The following is a 25,439-nucleotide window of genomic DNA, read 5'->3' on the forward strand; positions in this document are numbered from 1 at the left end:
AGCAATGAAAATAATGTCTGTTCTGATTCTTTAGCATGCCCACATCAGATAATTTGTTTTAAAATGGGTGAATAAATTCAGAGCATCTGAGTGTTTACACAATTAATGAACTGATTTATCTCCTTTCTTAACAGTACCTTCCCAGGGATAAATTAATGACTAATAAAATCCATTTGAATTATTTTCACCTATCAAATTCTACCAGGGATATGGCCTGTGGACTATTTAGCAAGATGCCAGCTACCTAATGACTTTGCAATCTTCTTTTTTACCTATGACTTTGCAGCACATTTCAATGCTCAATTTCCTTGGGAAAAATCAGCATATCCACTGGATCACACAATGCTAGGAGTGCTAGGCCTGTCAGTAACAATCAGTGCATTAGGTGGACAAGACAGGACTGCAGAAACCAGAGGCATAATTCATTCCTTATATATAACATTACTTTAAACAGAACAGAAGGAGAAGGTTGTGGTTAGGCTGGAAATAGTTCCAAGGAAAAATGGAGGGTTGTGACTAAATGCAGGAAATGATGAAGGGAGAGATGAAGGGATAAAGAGGTGTAATAATGTTGTTGCCTACTGATACCTTTAAAAATGTCTTGGGTTTTGCATAAATACAATAATAAAATAATAATAATTTTCTGTACCTTTGCTCTACAAACACACAGTGACAGCAACAGCCCTGCAGAGCTGACAGTCTGAACAGAGGAGGCAAATAAAGGGGAAAGGGCTCAGACAGAGCTGACCTGCCCAAGGCCACATCACTTCCAAGTGGCAAGAGTGTACTTTCACTGCTGCAGCTGTTGCTTCCCTCTGTGTTTTCTACAGTAAAAATAGAAAGCTAGGTTTGTGCAGGTGAGAAGATTCCAATGAGAAGTCAGTGGTGCTTTGAGCAGACAGGCTGGTAGGTCTGTGGCTTGCCAGCTACTTGTTTTTTTTTTTTTGTAAGGCCATGCTAGAGCATTCCTGCCAGGTGCTGGACAACACCCTGGAGACCGGGGTCATGCCTTCTTTCCCAGACACACAACAGGTACATCAGAACTGATCTAGAACATCACAGTCTGCCTCACTCCTTGACACGCTTCATTCTGACTATTGTGGCTGTGGGAGCTGCTTGGGGACGTCTCAGACCAGTTTTCTGCCACTCTCCAGTTGCAGAGAGGGCAAATGGGGCTACAAGAGCCTCCCGAGGCTTCTCCAGGGGCTCGCCTGTCCCAGCCCTGCCACCATCAGTGCCACCTCCACCAGTGCCAGAGCCACCCAAGGGAGAGCAATGTTGGTGAGCCCTAGGATGAGATGTGAGTAACACTTGCCATCACCAGCAGAGAGGAGCTGGGGAGACACCTGCCAGTCACGTACCTGTTGTGCCCATATTCCATCTGCTGTAGTTACCCAAGGAAAGCAAATAACTCAGTCTTGTTTTTTCCTCAGCTGTTAACTTTGGCATCAGGCTGCAGCTGTGCAGTTGACAGTCAGCCCAGCACAAACCTCTTTCAAAACCCAAGAATTATTTTTAGTGCAGCTGTTCCACAGGGTGTATCTTGGCTGTGATGCTCCCTCACTCTAATTGAAAAGCACCCGTGCTATCTCCGTGCCCTTTGCCTTGACAAGGAAGACTTCTTTTTAATCCCCAGATCAGCCTCACTAAGCAGAAGAACATAATAAACATGACATTTATAAAAGGATAGTCCCCACAAATGCTTATCTGCCACATCAGTGTTTGCAACCGACAACTCCTTTTCCATTATTTAAAGTTAGTTGTGAAATTACTCAAAACCTCTAAGCACATGTTACTGGGTTTTACCCATAGTCTATTTTAGTACAACGGCAGGCATAAGACCTTTAATAAACTCACAGATATAGAAAGCCTTGATGTCTGCCAGAAGACCATACCCTTTGCAGGTTTGTTTTGCTGGTTTGTTGTTTTCTTTTTAATCATTGAGAGTCCCCTGTTACAAATAAACAGAAAGAAATCCCCCCCAGAGGAAATTATACACCTTCCCTTCCCCCCTTCTCCATCCCGACTCATTATTTCTCTTCCACACAATTACCTCTTTTCCACACATGCTGTCTGCACGGAAAGAGGTACAATCACACGCATCCTGCCTCCGAACCTCAAACAATACATCTTTTGGGGACAGAAACCTCCTTCGCAAAGCACAAATAACAAACCGGAGCATTGAAATCTGTAAATACAAACAGATCAACTACCGATTTGCCAAGGAAAAGCTCCGCATCGCCGGACGGATGGACGAGGGGGATCTCGGCAGGAAACCCGCTCCGCTTACCTTGATCATGCTGGCAGGCGGGGGGGATGTTCCTGCCGGGGTTTCGGCGGGATGGAGCCGGCGGATCTCAGATCCCCGGGCGCGGATGCAGCGGCGGCGCTGGGCGGGCTCGGAGCAGGGCGGTCCACCCGCTGCTGCTGCTGCTGCTGCCGGGGATGGGGCTCCTGCTGCCGGGGATGGAGCTGCTGCCGCGGATGGGTCTCCTGCCGCCGCCGGGCTCCGATTGCATCAGCGGGCGAGGGCGGCGCGCTCGGCGGGCGCTGCCGGAGCCGGGCGAGGGGCTGGGGGCCGCCCCGCCCCGCTCCTCCCGCGGGCACGGGCACAGCCCACGTCCCACATCCCACCTCGGGAAGCACCGGGGGGAGCCGACCTCCCGCCTGCACCTCTCCGCAGGGTCATCCCGTCCCTAAAATGGCCCCGCGCCCTGCGCTGCTCCTGCAAAGCGGAGACAGTAATTAAGTGCTTTGGGAATTGTACTGAGGGCAACACGCTCTCAGCCCTCTCTCCCGTAACAATCGTTACCAACTCATCGTTTGCTGTCTCTGAGTCATTTCCTCTGTCTGGCGCACACACACCAACACCTCGCAGCTACCCCTCCCATCGTCAGCAAGCCTTGGGCTCTCCCGCTGCCTTCCCCATCCTTTCCTACTTCCATGGCTTGTGCCGAGTCCTTCTGCACTGCCACTTAACACAGGAGGGGCCCACCCGACCCATTTTGTTTGGGGACAGCTGATGTCTCACAGAGGGGCTCTGGGTCCTCTCCTGCTGATCAGTGCCCAGTCCGTGCTGGGCAGCACCTTCACAGCTCTTCACACCCCCGCTGGCCAACACCGAGCCTCCACCGCTGATTTCTGTGTGTAGATACCTGCCAGGCAGGTGACCAGGACCTGAAGACAAAAGAATAAACATCAGAGGCCAGTCTACTCTGTTAGTTCTACCCATGCTGCTGCCAGTGAAAGTGTACAGTAATAATACAATAAAATCATTAATTTTTAAGAGAAAATCCCAGTGTAGCTGTGGTGTAATGTTCACAAAGTGCTTACTGCTTTCATCGTAACTGATTTTATGTTTGAGTCTTTTCTTCCTTTACTACTGTTCTTGTAAAGGTTTTCCCCTTCTGATCTGCTTGAGAGTAGTTGTAGAAAGCTGTTTTATCTCCCTGTTACTCTGTCAGCAGCGCCAAGTTCTGCTTTGCAGGATGTACATGAATTATTCTCTCTTGTATAGTGCCAGAGATTGGTTACATAAGTATGAGCAGGTTTTTGTTCCTGCCACTCTTCAGCCAGGTAAGAAAGCGACATTTAATGAATTTACAAGTGTTTTGGATTTCAAAGAAACACAGGTAAATGATGCTACCCAAAACACAAGTTCACGTGAATGGTGATGTTTTAGTGGCTACTTAAAGGAAAATAAAGAGGGACAAAAAACAGGAGGCAGAGAAGGTAGCAAAGAAGCATCAGATGGATACAATTAATAATCAGGGCACTGCTACTCAGTGCTCATGAAAGCAATTCAATTTGTTCACAAGGAGTTACCTTCAGATTTCAATTATAATGTAGGAAAAAACCTGCTAGGTCAAGCCAAGGGTCCATTTAATTCAATACCCTGTCTCTGGTAGTAGACAGTAACAATGCCTAGAGAAGAGTTTCAAGAAGAGAATAAGCACATAGGGGCATTTTCCTGATATGCTCTTTTAGCCTCAAGGGATTTGTACCACAGCAGCTTCCTGAAAGATGAATTCTCTAGGCTGAACAGTTCCTCATGGATTTTTGTTCTATTAATTTGTTCCTTGAAGCCATGTAAAATTTGGTATCTCTAAGATCTTGTGCTCATGAGTTCCACAATTTAGCTCTGCTCTGTGGAAGAACACAAAATTTTTGCTTTATTTTGAACCTGCCACTTGAAAGTTTCACATCATTCTCCATTTTTCTGATACTGTGAGACTGTAAACACAAAGATCAGTTCATCCCCTCTATGTCATTTGTGATTCTACAGACTACTTTTGAATCCTCTGTCAGCCATCTGATGGTTGAGTCTTAACGAAGAGTCTTAATCTTTTCAGTTTACTATAAAACAGTTCAATAACCTTTATCATCCTTGATTTAAGATGGGGATATAAAAGTACACAAAACTCTTAAAATGCAGGTCACCATATTTGTGTTTAATTTTCTTTCCACCCTCCCCCCCATTTCTTTTCTTAATGGTTATAGTTCTGTTTCCTAATTTGACTGTTCCTGATCACTAAACTGAACTGGTATATTTACAAACTATTTAATTCCAATGTTTCTGGGTAACAGGTCACTCGTAACCCCTGTTTATATAAATTTAGCTTTTTTTTTTTTTCAATGTACATAATTTTATACTTACTGGCACTTTTATATGCTATTTTGACAGCTGTGTACTCAATTCCTCAAGGTCCTTCTGCAAATAGCTCTATTTTGGCTGAATTGCTTAACACCCTTGCCTTGAAGGCTTTAATCTCATAGGCAGATTTGTCCTTTCTCTATTTTGCTCCATTTTCCATTTTCTCAACTCTCTCTTCTGTTTCTTATCTTTAACCCCATTAATGAGAGCAACCATAAAAGCACCTTTCTTCTGGGGGCTTATTTTCTGTGAGCCTTTGATAAGAGACTTTGTCAAGTCTTTGGAAATCCAAGCAGATTGTATCCATTGGACCTCTCCTGCCTGCACGCTCAATGAATCCTTCAAAGAAGTTTCTAGACGGGCAGGTCAGGATTTCCTTTCAGAAAAGTCATGCTGAGTCTGCCCCTCAGCGTGATATTTATCCACTTATCTTTTTGCATTCCTTATTACAGGTTGCACATTTTCTCCAGACTCACTTCAGCATCCTGAAACCCTCTGGAAGAAAAGCTGTTTGAGTGCAGTTTTACTGTTTCCAGAGCTCAGCTTGCCAGTCTGAACAGTATTGTGCTTTCGGCCTTTTTTCTTTTTAAGTTCTCTGCAACATGCTCCACCATAGAGATGCATTTCAAGTTATCCCTAAATTACTGCCTTAAACTCCTGAGGTACAGAGCAGAATCCATGGCCTGGACAAAACTAAGAAATAGGGGAAGGAAAGGAAAGGGAAAGAAGAAACATTACCTGACCTACAGAGGATTTGTGCAAAGCCAAACCACCAAGTTACCTAGGATATATAATAGAGATTTTTTATTGATCTTTTTATTTTATTCAGAGCCAAATTGCCCCTGAACTTGCAAATTAAAAATCAGAAAAGGGATACAAAACTCAGAGAAGCTACAGAACTTACCTTGAAACTTGCACCTTGCTGCAATATATGAAAACCTGATGTTGCCATTAGCAAATGTGCCATACAGACATATTTTTGCAGTGTTGGTTTGTATTACCTTGGTCTATTACACTTCTTTATTGTAACACTCCAGAAGTTATAAGGCAAGGGGCATTGCATCTTTACCTCTATTCATTCCCTCAGTTGTACTGATCCATCAGTAAGAACTTACTTTTTCTCCAGTTTGAATATTTCATTTTCATAAAACAAGCCATTGTTCATTTCAACACCAGCTTTTCCATTAACACCAAGAATTCCTTGAACGCTTGACAGCATTGTTAAACTTTAGAAGTTTTAATGAGTAAATTTTTCACAAATATGAGAGAATTAGGTAATTTATATGCTCCAAGTCCAAAGTATTTCCACAAGTTCTAGGGATTCACAAGGGGAAGAGTTTGTGTCGTGCACATTATCCAAACCAGAGCTGAGTAAACTCACCTTTAAGTCACAGAAATATGAGGAACTGCTCTTGTGAAAATGAAAAGGCTCTACGAAATAAAGGCAAAGGAGGAATTCTGAAAGAGGAAACTTGTAATTCCATAATTCTACCAGGGCAGAAGCCCTTCTTGATACACTTTCCAGGGTTTTCTCTCACAACCCTGGTGTGTATAAAGAACATAGGTTGAAGGTGGGTAGGAACCAGGTTTTCCATTTAAGAGAAAGCTGGCATTCTGAGAATTTTTTTTCTTTCTGAAATGCAATGAAAACTTCCCGTAGTAAAATGAGGGGAAACCAATTTCGAATCCAACAAAAAGCATAATTCTGAATGAAATCTGTGTTTCAGTTTGATCCTGATCTTTTAAAACTTTCAAAGCTCCTTGTAATATAAGTCCTCTTGAAGTGTGTTCCAAAGTTATTAAAAGAAATTGTATCTTTTCAAAAAAATCAGAATGTTATGTTTTGATCTTTCTGAAATACTTTGCTTCTACTTAGCTTTTGTACTAAAACACAGTCTTGCATACTTTCTACAAATGCACGTAAGTGCATTGGCACAAAATTTAAAATAAGGAAACATGAACTTTCATCTACAGTATTCTTCAGGGAAAGCCTGTGTTTGATTTCAGCCACAAAACTAAAACTTACAAGAACAATTAAGAAGGTAATTGCAGGATATGATTTCCATATAGCTGCCTTGCAGAACTGGGAACATAGTTGTGGAAAGTTTTTAAAGTGAGGGAAAGAAAAACCTTTGGATGAGAATCAGCTTGGTGCTGTAGAAATTTCGTAACAGAAAAAAATACTGTGTAAGTATTTTATGTGTACATACATACAAAGTATTAGGGGAAGATGATTTTTAAAATTGTTTTTACTTCAGAGAAGGACAGGTCCTTTAAAGTCTTCTGTTTGGGGCTACAACAGAACGATGAGAGAAGCTGAAATAATAAGCCATATACACAGCAAGCAACGGTTGCAATTATTAGTCCTCTTTTGGGAGAGGAAAGTTAAAATTCTTTTGTAGAAAGATGAAGGCACTATTGCCTGTCTTGTAGTCACAGGCACAAATCACCTTGTGGAAAGGCTCGAGTGGGATGCAAAGTTTCACTGGATGCTATTTCCAGAGAAACAAGATCTTTTTGGAGCCGCACTTTCTCCTCGTGCTCATTTCCATCCCCTTGCAGTTTTCCCATCTCCTTGGGCACATCGACTCCACTGTGTGTGGGCTCTGCTGTAAAACGGATTAGCAGAGGGATCTGGGTGTAAAAACCACAGATAAAAAGCCCGGGAGTCGGAAGTGATTGCTGTAGATGCTAAAGGGCAGGAAGCGTCTCAGCTGGCACCCTCACAAAGCTGTGCAGCCTCCACAATTACACTCGCAGAAAGAAACACTGAAAAAGGAGAGTTGAGAAGAGATAAAAGGGAAGGCAGCCTCACAACATCTGACAACCAGGAAAATGCTAAAAAAAAAGGCTGAAAGGAAAAGTTCTCCATGTGTGAGGGTAATTGGAACCAAATAAACACGTCTCCTGCCCTTTCATTCCCACCCTCTCAGGGAAACAGCACTTTATGCATTCTTCCTAAATAAGCATTTTGTGAATGTGTCACTTATTTCTACCCCAAGAGGCAAGAAAAACATTGCGCTCTGGGAATTAACTGAGAACAGAGTTTGTTTCCAGCACTTCTTCCAAGCTTCTGTTTTCCAGCTACTCACCTCACCTCTCCTCTCGTCTCATCTCCCTCCCCATGGGGCTCTTCCAGAAGGTTCTGTGTGGCCACACCTTCCTCACCTCAGCACTGCCGGGCCCGGCTTCCTTCGTATCACAGAAGGTGAAGTGTCAGTGACACTACAGAGCAAAGCCTTCAAAAGGTATTTAAACTCCCTCTAAATGCCTTCAAAGGGACTGAAAGTGTACCAGAGGTGGGAAAGGGGGCACGGGGAGATGCCATGAGCAGCAGCAGTGGAGCCCACCCCAGCTGGCTCCATTTGAGGCTTTAGCACCTGGACCGTGTGAATGAATCCTGAGCTCTCATCAAAATCAACCCACTCCTTCACGTTTGAAGGGAAGCACCAGGATTCACTCCCAAGATTCCATAATTGCTAAGTCACTTCTTTGTACCCCACTCAGGCCTGCTCAAAAAGTGGTAGAAAAGTGAGAGAGGGGAAACATTTGATGTTTTGTGCTGTTCTGGGTTTTATTTTAAGGGGGTAAAAAATTAAGTTAAGGATAACTCACCACACAAGTTCATAGAATAACAGAGCTGTTTAGGTGGGAAAAGGCCTTTAAGATCGAATCCAACCATTACCCAGCATTGCCAAGTCCAACCTCCCAACCTCCCTGAGTGCCACATTCACCTGTCTTTTAAATACATCCAGGGATGGTGACTCCACCACTTCCCTAGGCAGCCTATTCCAGAGCTTGAGAACCCTTTCAGTGAAGAATTCTAATAGCCAATCTAAACCTCCCATGACACAATTTGAGGCCATTTCCTCTTGTCCTGTCACTTGTTACCTGGGAAAAGAGGCTGAGCCCCAACTCACCACAACCTCCTTTCAGGCAGTTGTAGACAGTGTTAAGGTCACCCCTGAGCTCCTTTTCTCCAGGCTGAGCTCCCCCCAGCTCCCTCAGCTGCTCCTCATACGACTTGTGCTCCAGACCCTTCCCCAGCTCTGTTGCCCTTCTCTGGATGCTTCAAGTTAATCAGTTAATGATAAAAGCCACTCAGCCAGGGCACATGGAAGACTCACTGCAGAACTGCTTGGTTTCAATATGAAAAATAAATCAGTATTTGAAGACTGACCTAATGTGAGGGGTTGGTGGGTTTTTTGTGGTTTTGTTTGTTTGTTTGTTTGTTTTGGTGGTGTAAAACATTTGGGGCCAAAAACGCCTTTTATTTCAAAGCAGTAGAATCAAATTGCAGAAATCAATGTGAAATCTTGATTTCCCTGATGTTACTGGAAGAGCTTTGGAGTGCCTGGAGAAAAAGGAGGCAGCGAGGTAGCTGAGCTGTGCCAAGTGGAAAGCCTGTTTTCCCAATCTCCAAAGTACAACCCGACTGCCTCAAATCCTGCCAGCCCGGAGCGGGGTTGACAAGCAGCGTTATGGCACCGACAGCTCTCTATAAAAAGCTCAACATCCTCTTTGTACTTTAAAGCCACGTTGAGGTTCCCTGGTCTAAATTAAGTCAAGCTCAGAAAGGCTCCAGAAGCCACAAACCAGCCAGGAATTTTCAAGCTGTTTCCCACGTCCCACTTACCTGCAACAGGACTCGGTGCTGTTGACTTGTGGTGCAGCTGATTCAAAAGAAGACGATAAAAGGTATGTTTTGCCCTTGAGCACAGGAGACATCACCCCATGACCCCTTGCCCAGGCTTTGCTGGCACCGTGCTGATGCTCACAAGGAGCTGGTGATCCCCCCAAGTCCTATGGCCACTCCCGCTGCCCTCACCTCGGGAATTTCGCTTCCTCGTGGCTCCTCCTGGTGGCAGCAGGGAGACCCCTGACCGCAGGACCATCACCAGCCAGGAACTCAATGCTTCTATTAGATACCCCGAATTTATATATTTTTATAGGAGATCCACCACGTTCCCCAGAAAAGTGGTGCTCAATGGAAAACGGTACCTGCTATAAAGCACACAGGAGCACAGATGGATTTTGGCAAGCACACCTCTGGGCATGGGCTACCTCTGGGGGTAAACTATTAATTAAACTACCATTAATGACTTGTAACCAACACATAAGTGCATTTCTATAAACAGATATTGGTCCATATCCCAAATTATCAGTCATAACACTTAATCTGAGATAATGATCCCACACCAAATTACTCCACGTCAGTCCTGTCATTTTTCTGTAAATTTTTATATATTTGAGGAGGATGCTTTAGCACATAATTGTGGTGAAATTAGGCTTGGCAAGGGATTACAGCAGCTGCAGAATCTCTTTGTTGGGCTAAGCATGTGATCCAAGTCTTCTAAAAGATGCTTTAACGTGCCAAGATCAATACCAGAGGGGTAAAGCTTAGAACAAATGGGCCACAAAGGACAAATTCTGCTGGGTAAATCAGTCTGGTAGTGACCCACTAGTGATGTCACAGCTGGTAATGGCAATTTGAACAGCCAAAGCAAGCCAGGATGCGGCAGCCAGACAGAGACAGGAGTCCAAGGGCTGGCAGTGACAGTGACCTCTGAAAAGACAGCTGGGAGACACGTTCGGTTTAGGGACATGGACTCTCCTCTCCAGCCTGACTGATAATCAAAAGAATCAGACAGGCAACAAGTAGATGAGTCTGTGCCTTGAAATCTGGTGAATCAAAAATTTAAATTAATTCCATATAACCTTGATTTTGACATCTGCCACAGGGGCAAGATTCATTGCTTTTGACAGATACTCTAAACTGCTGTGGCACCATACTGTGAGCAGTAACAAAGCCAAAGTATTCCTGGTTAATGAATGGCCTCTAGTCACTGAAGGGAATGGGCCATGGGCTATGTACAGATTAAAATTATACCTTATACCTCTCACAGTTTAACAAATGTAACCAGACATTGCTGTGAATTTGTTTTCTTTTATATTAGGAAGTGCCAGTTCTTTGGAATCCTTACCATAGAACCAACTTTGGTAAAGGTTAGTTGAGAGGCTGGAGCTTTAGTCAGAGTAAGTTTTTAGGGCACTAACTGGCACATAACACCAACACACCACTTCAACAACCAGTTAAAATCCTTGCTTTGCTGTTCTGCTCCCTCTGAAAATGCTTAACAGTGGGCTGGAAGTTTGCTGAGCACCATGGAATGGTAAACCTGCTTATCAGGTCAGTCTCCAGGATACAGGGAACTCATGGTCATATCCTTGAACTAAACTGAAAACCTGCTCTAAGTTCTAGACACGTGCCCTTTTTCTCCTGAAGTTTCACAGTTATTTCCTCGGAAAGGAGGTAGTTTAATAAAGAAACTATTTCCCACATAACTGTAACTTCCGCATTTTGTTGCGATGTGTTTAAAACTGGAACACGAAAAACTAGGGGCATGTTTAAGTAAAAGGTTTATTGTAAGAAAGAGAGAAAACCTTTCCATTTAAGATTAATCCAAGACACTATTTACTGTAAAAGTCACAACAGTGTATGATAGCCAAGCAGTAACAGCATGCACCCCCTCCCTTTTGGAAAGGAAAACTTACCAAAAGACTTTCTTCAAATGTGCATGTAAAGAGACACAAAGACAAATTATAGAAAAAGGTACCCATTTATTCAAGGTATGACAAGGATATTTACAGTATTCATTTGCTCAGAATAAGATCCATCCTTATGAGTTTTAAAGCAGCGATTATAAATTACATTTAAAAGGGGAAACGTTCCAAGCATGTTTCTGTTAGAGATATTTTTACAAGGACAGAAACACTTTAAGGCTAAGTTGTTTTGACCTTTGCTGCCACCCACATTTATCTTGGCAAAACCGTCTCAAAGACAACATTACCTTGAGGGATAAAGACTATGCTAAATTCAACATACAATTCTGTTCCCTCAGACACTTTTCACAACAGTTCACGTGTGACAAAAAATTGACTTTTGATTTAAAACAATGAATTAAATATATAAGTCAGATGACCTGCCTATATCCTGGATTTTCAGAGAGCTAAAACATCATACACAGCAACACATTAATCACCTCAGAAATACATCATCAGCTTCCCTGTCGATGAAGGTACTTCAGCTTACCAAGCAATTTGCTGCCAGCCAGGGCTCCACAGTCATGTGGTGCAATCCACCTTTCCCATCACATAATTTTTTGACAGACAAGAACAAAACTTCCAGCTGACTTCTAAAGTAGATGATGAACTCTGTCTGCTTTAAGCAGCACTTGGTTCCCAGAGCACAGACTAGTGCCCTACCAGAACAAACAGGATGAGTTTGCTAAGCTGCTGTAGTGTTATTCTTTAGTCACTGTAACACACAACAGATCTACAGGAGCAGTTAAAATTGGGTTATCTAAAATGGTTTATCTCTTGAGGTAGAGCCCACAAACCATATTTAGTCCTGTCTGTAAACTATAATACATATGCCATCAGGCAAATATAGCCATTTTTGGTTATTAGAATAGGGTTTATAGAATAAACCCACTGATTTTTTCAGATGTCATTCACTGTAAATATAACGGCTTTTTCTTTTTTTACTGAATAATTTTGTGCCTGTTTGAGAAGGAAGCAAATTTAATATTGACAGTATTGGATTGTAGCCATTTATATGGTTGTAATGAAAATAAAACATGTCATACAAACAAACTTCAGAGCAACATTCAAAAGTGTTGATACATGAGGATTCTTTTTAAGTTAAAGTTATTTTGGAAAATTTCAATTTTAACTGCACAATAAAGAAAAAAAAAACATCAAAAAACCAGTCATTAGACCTGTAAGGTTACAAAGCTACTTGAAATACTACTCTGGGTTAATTTGTTTTAGGATTAAGTTTGAAAAGACAGTGAAACAACAGAAGCTCCGAAGGCCTATAGAAATACAATTCACTGAGCAATCATGGTTTCTTAGGTGAGGGCACTACATAACTAAGTCTATTGAAAGTGCACAACCTTAACATTCCAATGACCTATTGAAAGTGCACAATGTTAACATGTTAACATTCCAATGACCCATGCATTAGTAGGGGACATTTATTCCAGGTTAGCCAAGAATCCTCTGTAACAGCAAAGTTGTTGCTGTGACGATGGAAGTTTTAAGTTATTTGAAGACAACCCAAGTGAAAAGTTACAAATATATGGAGATTGGCACTTGACCTTCAGTCAGCCCCAGTTGCTCAGTTTTCTCCCCAGAGACTCACGTACACAGAACTTTAAGTTTCCATTTTATTACTGTAAAAAATAAAGTCAATGTGTAGTTCCAGAGTAAACAAAGAAACCTTAGTTTCAAACTGTTTAAAAACAAAGGTCCGAATTCTGATAAGTTACATTTCACAGGGTTCACATCAGCACCTCAACCTAATGCATTTTTTTGTGAACTAAGCATATCTTACACAGTTTTCATGTTACTGACAAGGGGCTACATTCTCCTCTGGATGCACATGTAACATGACTCACGGAGAACAACCTGGAGGGAATGCAAACCAGTTTCCAGAGTTCCCTATTGAGCTCTACATGTTCAGAACCAACATTTAAGACCGAAGTTATTAAAGATTGACCTTTTGCATATTCCGAAACGGAAGGCAAATACAATCAACTAACATTTGGCTTTGAAACATTAAGATAACAATGTTTTATTTCAGCCACATATTTACAAAAATGTTTATAACAGGACTGTGTAGGGTTTCCTTTTTATTGTCATAATACACTTATAGATGAATAGTCATCTTAACCTTCATGCAAAGACGCATCTCTTGTTACACAAGAAGTTTCCTGTTGGATTTTTTGCACTCTGAGGATAGCAAGCAGAGGGTTGGGTAAGTTTGGGTCACCCTTAAAAATGTAGGCCTGTTTGCTCTACTGCACCTTCAAAATAAGGAGGTAAAGCACAGGCACCGTTAATTCCACAAGGGTTCATTGCCTCTAGCATGTTTTCCAAAACCGACAAAAATAGTCTTGAACAGTTGTAACATGGGTTATTCCATGACTTTCACCTCTTCAGTTTACTTCCTGAACTCTGGAGTTACTTTCCTAGAAGCATACTTGCCGAGCTTCTTTTCTAATGTATTTTGTTGACTATACATTTTAAATTAAACTGTTATGTAAAGAATGTAACAAGCTTTTTCCTTTGTACACAACTTAATCTTTGTGCTGAGTATTCTTCAAAAGGATTTTATAAATAATACAGTAAGTTTAGAATCAGTCTTCGGCCCTCTCGTCATTATACCATGTTGTTGCTCTCTCCAACTTTATCTACAAGCTGTAGAAAAGGAGACAAAAAGGTTTTAAGCTGATGATATTTACGTATAGTGAAGCTACTCTCAAATATTACTTGCTACTTGTACAGTTAGTATGTGACTGGAAATGAGAGTCAAGTAGTACTCACCGAGGTCTCATGGTTTAGGTTTGTGAAAATTAAAAATCTTACATTGCAATTGTGTTTCTGCATGACATGTTTGTCTCATATAGACATTAACAGTGCAACATGAAGATGCAACAGAATGAGAAAGGAAATAGAAGAAATGCAGATAACGCTGCCAGCTTAATGGTTAAAACAAAACAATACAGTCTCAGCCACACATGCATTAGTAGACCAAGGAAGATATTTCAACTGACCATTACTGTGGATTCTCTTCTGAGCCTACGTAGGCTTTGAATAAAACATTAACAATTATCTTTTTAAAACAAGATTTAACCCCATTATGATCAAATTAAATATGACTAAAAGAGATCAATTGACAAATGAAACACTCAATTGATCATGAATTATGAGCCAGAACTTGGCCTAACTGTGAGACTGGAACAGATGATCTTAAACACTCATTTTTAAAAAACAGCCTATCCATCTAAGTAATTCCCCCTATTAATTTTTAGTAGCAGCTATTGAAACTGTTGCTTTCAAAAAAAAAAAAAAAAATGCTTGTGTTAAAACACACAGAAATTAGCACAGTAAAAGTAGTTGACTGAAACACCCTAGATTACCATCTTTCTGGCACCAGTTAATTGTCTTCAAATCCCTGATTATTTTGTTAAGAAAATGGAAACCTCCATTTGAAAAAATATGAATTGTAGTAATGGCAAGATGTAGCCTGGTGCAGCAAGCCTTAGTTAATACACCTGGTGAATGATTATGCATCATGAGAGTTTCTGGATTTGCCATACAAGCTGAAACTTAACATTGTACTCTACTGTTTGCTTTTACAGGCCACTTTTCATACATACATCCAAACACTGCACAAAGAAGAACAGTGTCCTCCTCATCCTATGGGCAAAAGGAGAGGCAAAGGGCAGTGGCAGGATTCACCAATCTGGTCACCCAGGGCCAAGAGTGAAGAAGAAAGAACCCCAGAGTTCCAGGTCACAGTCCAGGGCTCCTCCCACTTCACAACACATAAGCAGGGGCAGCTTCTGAAACGTGTCCTTTTGTTTTTACATCTAGAAGTCTCTCCCTGGGAATGAATGTGATCTGTGTGTTGCAAGCAAAAACTATACAGGAATGCATTCAAAGTCATTGCTCTAAAGTTATATTTGCTTTATTTCTGATGCATTTCTACTGGTGCTGTATGAATGGAATAAAACACAGCAGAAGCTTCGATTGTTGCATGAAGTACTGAACACTTACCGAGCTTATACCAGGTAAATTCAAGAGATATCCAAGAACTGGAACTCTTCTAATAAAGCCAACCACCACAGGAAAGAACCCCCTTTAGGTAAAATATCAGAAGATTGAATTAGTTTTTGTAATTAAGCTACTCTCATATTGCTGTAACATGAAATAATAACAGCTAGTTTTTAAACCAATTAATCTTGGAGCTTGTTAGCAGCTCACTAGTTTACCAAATACATCAACAGATATTCAGCAGAGAAAGGAGAAAACCAGGAAAGAAACACCTTATTTTTAAACTGACTTAATTTCCTTCATAGCTGGCAATGTTCAGTCAGCTCATGAAAAAATAACTCAGGAGAGAATATCCAACTTATGTCAACAAAACTGATGCTCCCAACTGATTCCTCAAAATTACCACACAAGTTTTGAGATAATTTCTTTTTACATTATAGGAAATACCTTCTTGTAAGACCAGATATTGAAACAACTGAAATTAGTTCTGAGTAATTAAAAGCATATTTGGTACTCTTTACATTAACTGAAGAAAATAAAGCATGACAGAGTTGTGTATTCACTTATTTCTCAAATTTATATAATGTCAGAGGTTTGAATCATGACCAAGGGGATGGTGCCTGTCATAGCTGTCATGGTGCAGGCCCTGCACTGTCCACTTTGTCTCTGCAGCAGGAAAACAAATTTCCTATGGCAGTGTCTCAGCTGTTTGCAGCCAACTGTAGCAGTTCAGCTGGGGGTGGCATTCCCACTGATCCCGTGGTGAGCGATACATTCCCTGTGTACAATAAGGACTAATGTGCAGTGAGACCTCAGCCACAGTGAAACAGTGAAGGTTGACAAGTCATCATCCTCTTCACCACACTGCTTAAAAATATTTTGTTGGGTAATATCAATACCAAAAAGTTTTTCTTGGAGATTTTCTTGTTTTGAAGATTGGATCACTTCAGTGGCCCAGCAAATTGTGATGCAGGGCACACAAACCATTTGTAGCGGATAGAAACAGCTGGTGTAGCCAAGAATAAGGAATAGTCAGTACAGGAAGGATAATAATGTTAGCCATAACTCTGGGTGCCTGTAATCTGAACAAGGCTCCAAAAGCAGCTTAGATTACAAGAGAAACTGTCCCATAATAGCCAGGGAAATTTCTGCTATGCAACCAAGCAACAGGATCCTGAGGGATCGGATAAAATGATGCTCAAGGAAAGGTTCCATTTGTAATTTCTTCAGAAAGGAACAAGTTGCTGAAAACTCCTGAACAAGACTGAAGTAAAACAAAAAGCTTTGTTTGAAGTAGTTACCAGCCAACCTTGAGGCAAGGGATTCAGATTTTAACAACTATTAAACGCTAGAAAAGACAGTTGTAGAATCAAAATCATTAAGGTTGGAAGAGACCTTGAAGATCATCCAGTCCAACCACTGGTCTCCAATGGTCTTGAGATATTTTGAATCCAGATCAATAAACATTCCCACCTAGAATTATCTATCCCTTGTTGATACTCTTCAGAGTAAGGGATAGTTCTAGTGAACTAGGGATAACTATTGACCTCTTATAAACCCTCCAACATTATTTTACCCTGTAGCCCCTGGCTAGTACCACTACATAATCCATAACCCCACCTGCCTAGACATTGTAATTTATAATTCGAGATCCTTTAAAAGGAGGGTGTTTTGTTGGAAACACACTCTACTTGCTTTGTACTGGCTGATTAAACCCAAGTGCTACTGCAAGAAGTGACAATGTATTCAGTGAAATGCTGTGATTATCAAAGCACTTGCAGTGATAGAATTCAGAGTAACACAGAGTAGAATAAGAAACATATATTAAACACATAAAATTCATTTTCTGAAATCTCACTGTCTTCAGTAGGAGTCAAGTTAAAACTTTAAAAAAAAAAATTAATATAAACTAAATAGAAGATCAGCAAACAATTTTACTGAGTGCAAAAAGAACACCATGAGAACAGTGGTCTGACTTTGGTTAACAGCAACTGTACTATTTAGCCAGTTGTTGAATATTCCAGGGTCTGTTACTGAATCAATAAGCACTAATGAAACAGTCTTCATCTGGACAGAAGTCCAAGAACAACTAAAAGCCCCCTTTTTACTTCTTAGCATATTCTGTGCTTTGTTCTGTAGTGAGTACAGAAGTTCAACCATGGAAATAAAGATAAAAATATAGATATGTATGCCAGTTGTAACAAGTCAAATTCTTTCACCATTACAGTTGCATTTATGAAGAACTTAAATGACACATTGTGAAAGTTACAACATGTATCAAGTTTGCTGTTAAAAAAATTAGAATTTCCATTTTTTCCTTAACTCAGTTGAGATGACACTTGACCAAACCAGCAGTTTTGACTCCATTAGGGCACGAGTGTAATGAAACATGACAGAAAACATCTTTCCACTGGGCTGCCATAGTAATAAAATGGTTACAAACCTAAGGATGGCAGTAGCCAAGTATTTTGCCACATTTGTTAAAGAAAAGAATAAACTCTCCACCAAAAAAAAAACAACTAAGTATCTGCTTTTTGTATGAGGAACTGCTAACAATTTGGGTTCTCAGGTATTTTGAAGCTTTACAATTCTTTGGTCAGATATCAACTGAACAAAGTCAGTTTGTCATATGCCTCGCAAACATTAGCAGACTTGAGTCTTGGAAAAATATTTATCAACTTTCCACCTCTAGCAAATGTAAATTAACAACTTTATTTAAAATCTGTCAAAACAAACATTTAAAGGATGCTGCTTTGTCAACTGTAACACAGAAGCACTGTATGAATACATTTATTCCTAGATACACCAACGCAGAGTTATTTTGAAACAGGACTTACCTGAATAATAGGAAGAATCCATAAATTTCAAGGATCATTCCTATTAAAGGCCAACCAATGAGAACTATGAGCACACCACCCAGGAAGAAGCCTGTTGCTTTCATTTTGTGTTTTTGAAAGAAGAATCTAAATGTTCTTTCTAAACCGATAACAAAAGACAAGCCAGCCACAAATAAAACCTAGAAAAGACCAAAGAAAGAAAATAGCTAATAATGTCCCCAAGTTTAGGATGTAAATATATATATATTTTACAAAATTAGACTACATTTCTTGCACCAAATCTTTTAATACCAGAAGACAGGTGGTGAGAATGAATTTACTATTGATTTTCTATTTGTAAAGTCCATGTTACAGCATTTGTAGCTCTCAGCTGCTTAAAAAGTGATGAGTCTACCTTTGTGGTCTCTGACAAACACACTCAAGACAAAAGACCTACTGACAACAGTTACATCTGTCCTGTCACATAAGTACAATCATTACCACAAGTGGTGCTGAAGCTTAGTACCACTGACAGGAAAGGTTCCTGAAAACTAAGAACATAAAAGCACCTCTGTTCTGTAGTATTGACATCTTCAACAGCTTGGACTGATCCACTCATAGTGCAAAGGCAAAAAAGGAAAACAGCTGAACAGCATTATCTGTTGTTTTGGGGTTTTTTACTGTGTAGAGTCTTTCTACTGTTTATTTGTTCCAGTATAGATTGAACACTATCACTCTTGTCCCAATAGTTAGAACTATTTTTAGTGTCCTGCAGGAACAGGACTTGAAATTATTTCAGCTTTTAAGCACAAATCTGGGCAACATTTTTGCTCAGAAAGCGACAGTATCTCAGATTTTATTTAGGATTATAGATGAAGTTTAAGTTTATATTATTTAATAAATCACTTTCTTACCACCTCCTGCCCTTCCTAACTTCTTTAAAAAAACCCAACAGAACCTTTCTGCAAGGATACAGTACCTTTTCTTGCATTATCTTTGGTTACTACATAACCTGCCTTTGGCTCTTCCTACCTATGTTTCATCATTTTCCCTAAACAGGATCTTGTATTTCCACCTTACATCAGGAAAAGAAAAAAATAAGCATTATTTTATTTTTTTTACTCTTCCACTACACACTTGATTGATGGTTCATAGCAATACTTCAGCTAATGTACTTGAAGTCAGATGCAAAATTTCCTATTTCCCTTCAGTGAATCTCAGTATTTGACTCAGAGTGAACTCGATCAGTTTTGCCTGCAGACTTTTAGGCATCAGCAAAAGAGGGGGTGAACATCTACCAGGCTGTTCTTGGGCTGCTTGGTGAAGCTGAGAACAGCAGAGGCACAGAGATTAATTATCACATGCAGAAAACACCCTGTCATTTTATATTTGCTTTGGATTGGGAAATTTTGTGTACCAGACCTAGGAATTATTTTCTGTGCTGCTTTATGCAACAACTTTGACTTGGTAAAGCTGAAGATATTAAATCTCTCTATTATGAAAGCTTTTCTAAACCCAGACTACCAGCAATTCATACTTCTTTCTTTCCTTATAAAGCACAGCAAAGCTACATTTGCCAGCACATAGAGAACACATCACTATTCTTATCCAAATATATACTTAAAATTGACAGTTATCTTACAAGATCACAAAAAAGCGCCTCAGTAATGATAGCCAATCTAAAAACCACATTTGCAGCGGCACAACAACTGTGGAACAAGCTGCTTCTTGTCTGACCAACATCCCTCAGGCCTGACCCAAGGTATGATATTTAGATCAGTGTGAGCTGTTCAGACTTCAGTCAGGAAAAATGATTCACTCACAGCATAACTCTTCCTTTATACCAAATTCACCACAGCAGTTTTTGTGATCCAGCTTCAAACTGATAACAGACTGTTCTATTTTTAGTTTATCTTTTATATATCACATACTTAATTCTAAGGACTGCAGAGAAGGCACTTACATTTCCAATAGCCAAAAGAGCTTTGTCAAAGAAGAGTATCATTCCAAAGAAAAGGAAAAACACTCCAAAGCCTGTTAGTCCCATTCCAATCTCTGAAAAAGAAACAAATTTAGGCATGTAACAAAACATGGTACTAGGAAAAAGTCATGCATAAATTGTGAACAAACTTAGGATGTCCAACCTAAAGATATTTTAAATTTAAACACTTCTCCAAGGGTACAAATATAGTAAGTCTTGTAGACATCAATTAATTCAAAACCAGACAGATCTTTGGAAGCTGCTTATCAAAGAAGTCCATATTTGAACTATACACTGAAATTGAATGCAACCAAAAATCATGCATACATTCATATGGCAAAGACATCCCTTTTGATTTGTTGCTAGTGTGGAGAAAAGGACTGTTTTGTAAAAAGACAACAAAACTTTGTTTTCTGTTTCCAGTTCTTATCCCATTATCTTTACCCTGTAAGGTAAGTACCCTGGTCTTTTCCATCCACCTGAGACTTCACATTCCACCTCCCATAACCCTGCACAGCAGTCCCACTCCCCCCAGTTTCTGGATGGAACACAACTCAGATGAATCTGCAGGATTTTTCCAAGTTACACTTGTGCTGAAAGCTATCACACTAGCCTGGGTCTCCAGACAGTTGCCAGTTTTCACAAAACTAAGTCTTCTTTAGTAGATTAACTAAATATTGAGGGATTAATGTTCAATTATATTTTTCATGTTTCTTATTTCATTTTCCATAATTAAATGTTAGATTTTTATAAGATACATTATCTAGACTACTAGTTTTGCATAACAGTTTAATTTTATGTGATCTTACCATGCAGATTTAACTACCTTTTGCAGTTAATGTCTTGGCTTATATTGTGGTGGTCTGGGTGATGCTGGGTTAACAGTTGAACTTGGTGCTCCTAAACGTTTTTTCTAACCTAAACAATTCTATGATCTTTGAGTTTTGTAAAAGTTCCTCAAGAAATACTGAGAAGGCAAGAGAGTAGAATGGAAGGTTTGTGTGAAAAACTGTACTAGAAGTACGAAGCTATGATTACAATTACCACTTGACAATAGCCTCTAAGGTATCTTGAAGATCATATTTAGAAATACATCCTGCTTTCAATTTTAAACCTCTAAATCCTTCCTTTTGACTCTCACACAGACTGAATGGGTGAGAAAAACCTGGAACAGCAGCAATACGGCTGAAAACATCTTGGCATCTATCCATGCCCTCACCCTTACATTATTGCTATCCCTGGGACCAGAGAATTTAGAAACCTTCAGAATACACAAATTCTATACCAGCCCTAATACCACAGACAGGCTGGCAGCCCAGGGTGCCTGTATATATATGTATTTGGAAGTTCCAAGTAGTTTTGCATAGTCTGTCCTGAAACACAAAAAAAACCTAACCCACACTGTCACAGCCTTCCCTGCTACTGTTGGCCAGAGCTACCTAAATATATTTTAATTACACTTTGGACTGCAATTGTAGATTGAGTTGATTGTTTGCTGTTGCTTGAGGAGCTCAGGAGCAAAGGAAGATCATTCTGCCTGTTTCAGAACTTCCCTTTAGTTATTGCAAATAAATTTCAAAACAACTCAAAAGAGATTTGTTACAGCAACATTCCACTTCCCAGACTCCTGCAAGGGCTCAGCTTTCAGCAAGGCTGCAGGGCACGTGATGTTAAAACTGTAGCTCTACATTATCTCAATGCCACTTTAAAGTGTTACTATGAGCATTTTAACAACCCACAATTAAAACCACTAAGTAACCTGCCACAATCAATTTACTGCAGACATTCTCAGCACTGGTTTACAATGAGAAACAGAATTGCAAAGTGTATTTTCAACGGATCTGCTGACTGAAGGCAATATAACAATTGCAATCTGCCCTTTTCTCCAGTGCTCTTTGCTTCAGAAGAGCAGAAACAGTCTGTATTCTGGAAGGGAAACACTTGGAGGCAGGACTCAAAGGAATTAGCAGCTGCCAGAAAGATAAATATGCAGCCATGGGAAGTGAGCATTCATTCCTCCCGCAGACACAGCACAAGGTATGGATCTGGCAGGGAGGCAGAGGCCAACTCCCAACAGCTGCTGCAATCACCACTCTGACACTTCTGTAATCACTTCTGCTACAATGGATTCAGATTCACTTTAGCAGCCACCCATATTCTCTAGTTAGTGGAGGGAAAGGGAAAAAAGGAACACTGCTGTCATTGTCCAAAAATAACTGCTGGAAGATGATGAATGGTCCAGGACTATTATTCTCTGTTGCTAATATCTCAGCAGAAGGTATTACTGACTTGATTCATATCAGAATGTGGAATTATATTCTACTAATGTTCTCAGAGGAATTAAAAAAAAAAAGTGCTGGCATTTTGTATAAAATCTTTTCAACAACAGATTACGAATATTTATAGAGGGAGCAAACTATTTTTAAATGCTTTCTCCTGTGCCAGAAGAGATTTCCCACATTAGTCAAATACAACATTTTAATGCCTAGAACTGCAGACACATAAACTAGCCAAGTTGCATTTACTCTGTTTATTTATTTATTTATTTTTAATTATTATGATTTCATGAGAGGAGTGAACAAAACCTCATCAATGTTTCTGCGCAAATCCCATAAGCCGTGCAAGAGAACTGCAGCACTGTGTCAAAACAGCTTAGTAAATATTAAGACTTAAAATTAAGCTACATTGCTTGTGAAAGTTCTGGGCAGGCAATGCACATTCTCTGCCTTTTGAGCACAAAATAAAATGGAAATGTGCACTCCAGGCTCTCAGAAAACAAAAAATTACTGGAGTTTACAGATTATGAAAAGTTTTGATGTTTATCATTTTGCCAGCAGCATTTTTTAATACTGAAAATTGAATTTGTTAGGAGAAAAACTAAGTGCATTCTTTTGCAGTTACTGGTGGTTTATAACATCGTTCAATATACTGCTTAAAAATTATGTCCTAGACTACACCTGCAAACTTAATTTTCCAAGCATCAACCAATGCAGTGGTTCTCTCCAGGTATTTGACACACTACTCCACCAGTGATTCTATGGCTAACTCTATATTTTTAAAGACAGCAGTGAGTTTAAAAATATCTGCTGAAAAATCTTCGGAATTTCAGAAAAAAATGTGAAAAAAACCCACATAAAACCCCCTAAACTTCACAGTGTTTTATTTACTGCTCTTGGCTCTGATAGTTAAAGCCTACAGTGTCAGCACTTGGACTAGATAAGGTCCCAAATGAGGAACTAGGAAACAAGGAAACAGTGAATCTCTTCCTGAGATTTTTCTTTTTTTTTTTCGTCCAATGGATACTCCAAACAGGTTAGGGAATGAACAAAAGCAAAGCCCACATGGATTTACTCAACCAGAAATCTCAAAAGTAACCCAAAGGGTTAGCACTCATCCCAGTAACAGAGCACAGCGCTTGAATTTCTCAAGAAATCACTGACCCTGAAGGCTGCTAAGCTTTGCTGCCTGTCTTCATCCTTGGCCTTGACTGGCTCTCCAATACGTCCATTTCCAGTATTCTGCTATCAAACTTAGCTATTTTAACTTTTTTTTCTACATTTTTTCACACCCTCCTTCATAACTGATGCTGTGGTGCTTATCAGGCAAAATCCTTTCCTTTTGTGGCAATCAGGGCAGAAATGCATCATGCATGAGATGTTTTAAATCAAAGACCTAACAGTCTCCTTTGTTGCAGCTTAAACTCTCATCACACAATTATCAGGGGTGGAAGGGACCTCTGAAGATCAACTTCCTTGCCAAGGCAGGGTCACCCGAAGCAGGTAACATAAGAACATGACTAAGTGGGTTTGGAATGGCCCCAAAGAGGGAAACTCCACACCCTCCTTGGGCAACCCGTGCCAGGCTCTGCCACCCTCAGTGTAAAGATGTTCTTCCTCACACTGAGGTGGAACTTCTTGTGGTTTAGTTTATGGCCATTGTTCCTTGTCCTGTCACTGGGCACCACTGTAAAGGGCCTGGCACCATCCTCTGGTACCCGCCTTGGAGATATTTATGTGCACTGATGAGATCTCCTGTCAGCCTTCTCCGGACTAAACATGCCCAGCTCCCGCAGTCCATCCTCGTTAGAGAGATGCTCCAGACCTCTCATCACCTTTGTGGCCTCTGCTGGACTCTCTCCAGCAGCTCCATTTCCCTCTTGCACTGAGGAGCCCAGACCTGCACACAGCACTCCAGATGTGCCTCACTAGGGCTGAGTGGAGGGGCAGGATCACCTCCCTTGACCTGCTGGCCACGCTCTTCCCAAGGCATTCCAGATCCCTTTGGTTCTCCTGGTTGCAAGGGCACACTTAAGAACCTCTTTACTTCGATTTCTTTATACTCTCCCTTTAAGCATCTCTATTTCCAAGTACTTCTATTCACTGAAAACAAAACTATAGTCATATACAAGTAGTTTTTACTTCCACTCCAGACTGAGTGTCTGGTCCTCACCTCGCAGCCCCCTCAGTGTCACCTGCAAACATTTGGTGTGATAACAGCACCAGAAATGCAGGGAAGCCACTCGCACCTAATTGTTTCCAGACCACTGACGCCCCCAGGGAGGCACATGGGAAGACTCGATCTAAGTGATACTTTTGTTTACCCCTCGGCTTTCATTCATCCATGTATAGGGACCGGACAAGGAGCAATGGGTACAAACTGAAAGCAGGGAAATTTAGGCTGGATATAAGGATGGAATTCTTTATTGTGAGGGTGGTGAGGCACTGGCACAGGTTGCCCAGAGAAGCTGTGGCTGCCCCATCCCTGGAAGTGTTTAAAGCCAGGCTGGATGGAGTTTTGAGCAACCTGGTCTAGCGGGAGGTGTCCGTGCCCATGGCAGGGGGTGGAACGAGGTGACCTTTAAGGTCCCTTCCAACCCAAACCCTCCTGTGATTCTCACAGCGCTCGCAGCCCGACAAACGCCGTCAGCGCTGGTGACAGAGCCCTGCCGAGGGGAGGGCCCGGCCCTTCCCTGCATCCCCACATCCCATTCCACCCGCCGCCTTCTCTGCAAGCTCCCGGCACGGCCGCGGCTCCCACACCGCGGGGGTGCGGCCGGGCGAGCCCCGCCGGCCCGGGCTCATTCCCACCCCGCCGCTGTTCCCGGCGGTGCCCGTGGGATCAGCGGGATCCGCTCTCGGAGCCGCCGCCGCGCACAAAGGGCCCGCCGGGCCCTGCGACTCCCCCCAGCCCCGCCGCCCGCAGCCCGGCCGGGCACCGCCGGCAAAGCTTACTCTGCGTGTCGGACAGGGAGATCATGGTGGCGGCGGGAGCGGGATGAGCGGGACCGGGATCGGCGGGATCGGGATCGGCGGGAGCGGCCACGTCTTCCGGAAACACGCACCCGCCGGGTGAGACGCGCCCGCCC

At 41.3% G+C, this 25,439-nt stretch overlaps 2 protein-coding genes across 4 annotated transcripts in view; both read right to left on the reverse strand.

Moving 5' to 3' along the window:
• The window catches only part of BCAT1 (branched chain amino acid transaminase 1), a 61,994-nt gene extending 59,551 nt beyond the window's left edge, over window positions 1–2,443 (reverse strand). The window contains exon 1 of the mRNA XM_027680818.1: window positions 2,291–2,443. Within this exon, the coding sequence (XP_027536619.1) occupies window positions 2,291–2,299 (9 nt within the window). The 5' untranslated portion in view covers window positions 2,300–2,443. The remainder of the gene's footprint in view (window positions 1–2,290) is intronic.
• An 8,812-nt stretch (window positions 2,444–11,255) lies between these two features.
• GOLT1B (golgi transport 1B) lies at window positions 11,256–25,421 on the reverse strand. Of its 3 annotated transcripts, XR_003533761.1 has the most exons (6): window positions 25,306–25,421; window positions 20,057–20,148; window positions 18,115–18,293; window positions 15,281–15,362; window positions 12,673–13,918; window positions 11,256–12,629 (listed from the first exon to the last, which is right to left on the reverse strand). XR_003533761.1 is itself a non-coding variant. In XM_027680819.1 (5 exons), exons 1-5 carry the CDS (start codon window positions 25,328–25,330, stop codon window positions 13,880–13,882), a joined length of 417 nt encoding a protein of 138 aa, XP_027536620.1. In that variant the 5' UTR covers window positions 25,331–25,421; the 3' UTR covers window positions 11,256–13,879. The 3 variants fall into 3 exon arrangements, 2 of the variants coding, with proteins under 2 accessions (XP_027536620.1, XP_027536621.1); XM_027680819.1 differs by having other exon boundaries at window positions 11,256–13,918; XM_027680820.1 differs by lacking the exons at window positions 11,256–12,629; window positions 12,673–13,918 and adding an exon at window positions 13,944–14,308.
• Between the last annotated feature and the right edge of the window lie 18 nt (window positions 25,422–25,439).

The sequence above is a fragment of the Neopelma chrysocephalum genome, unplaced genomic scaffold, assembly GCF_003984885.1.
Source record: "Neopelma chrysocephalum unplaced genomic scaffold, ASM398488v2 Primary Assembly neopelma1_59, whole genome shotgun sequence".
NCBI lineage: Eukaryota > Metazoa > Chordata > Aves > Passeriformes > Pipridae > Neopelma > Neopelma chrysocephalum.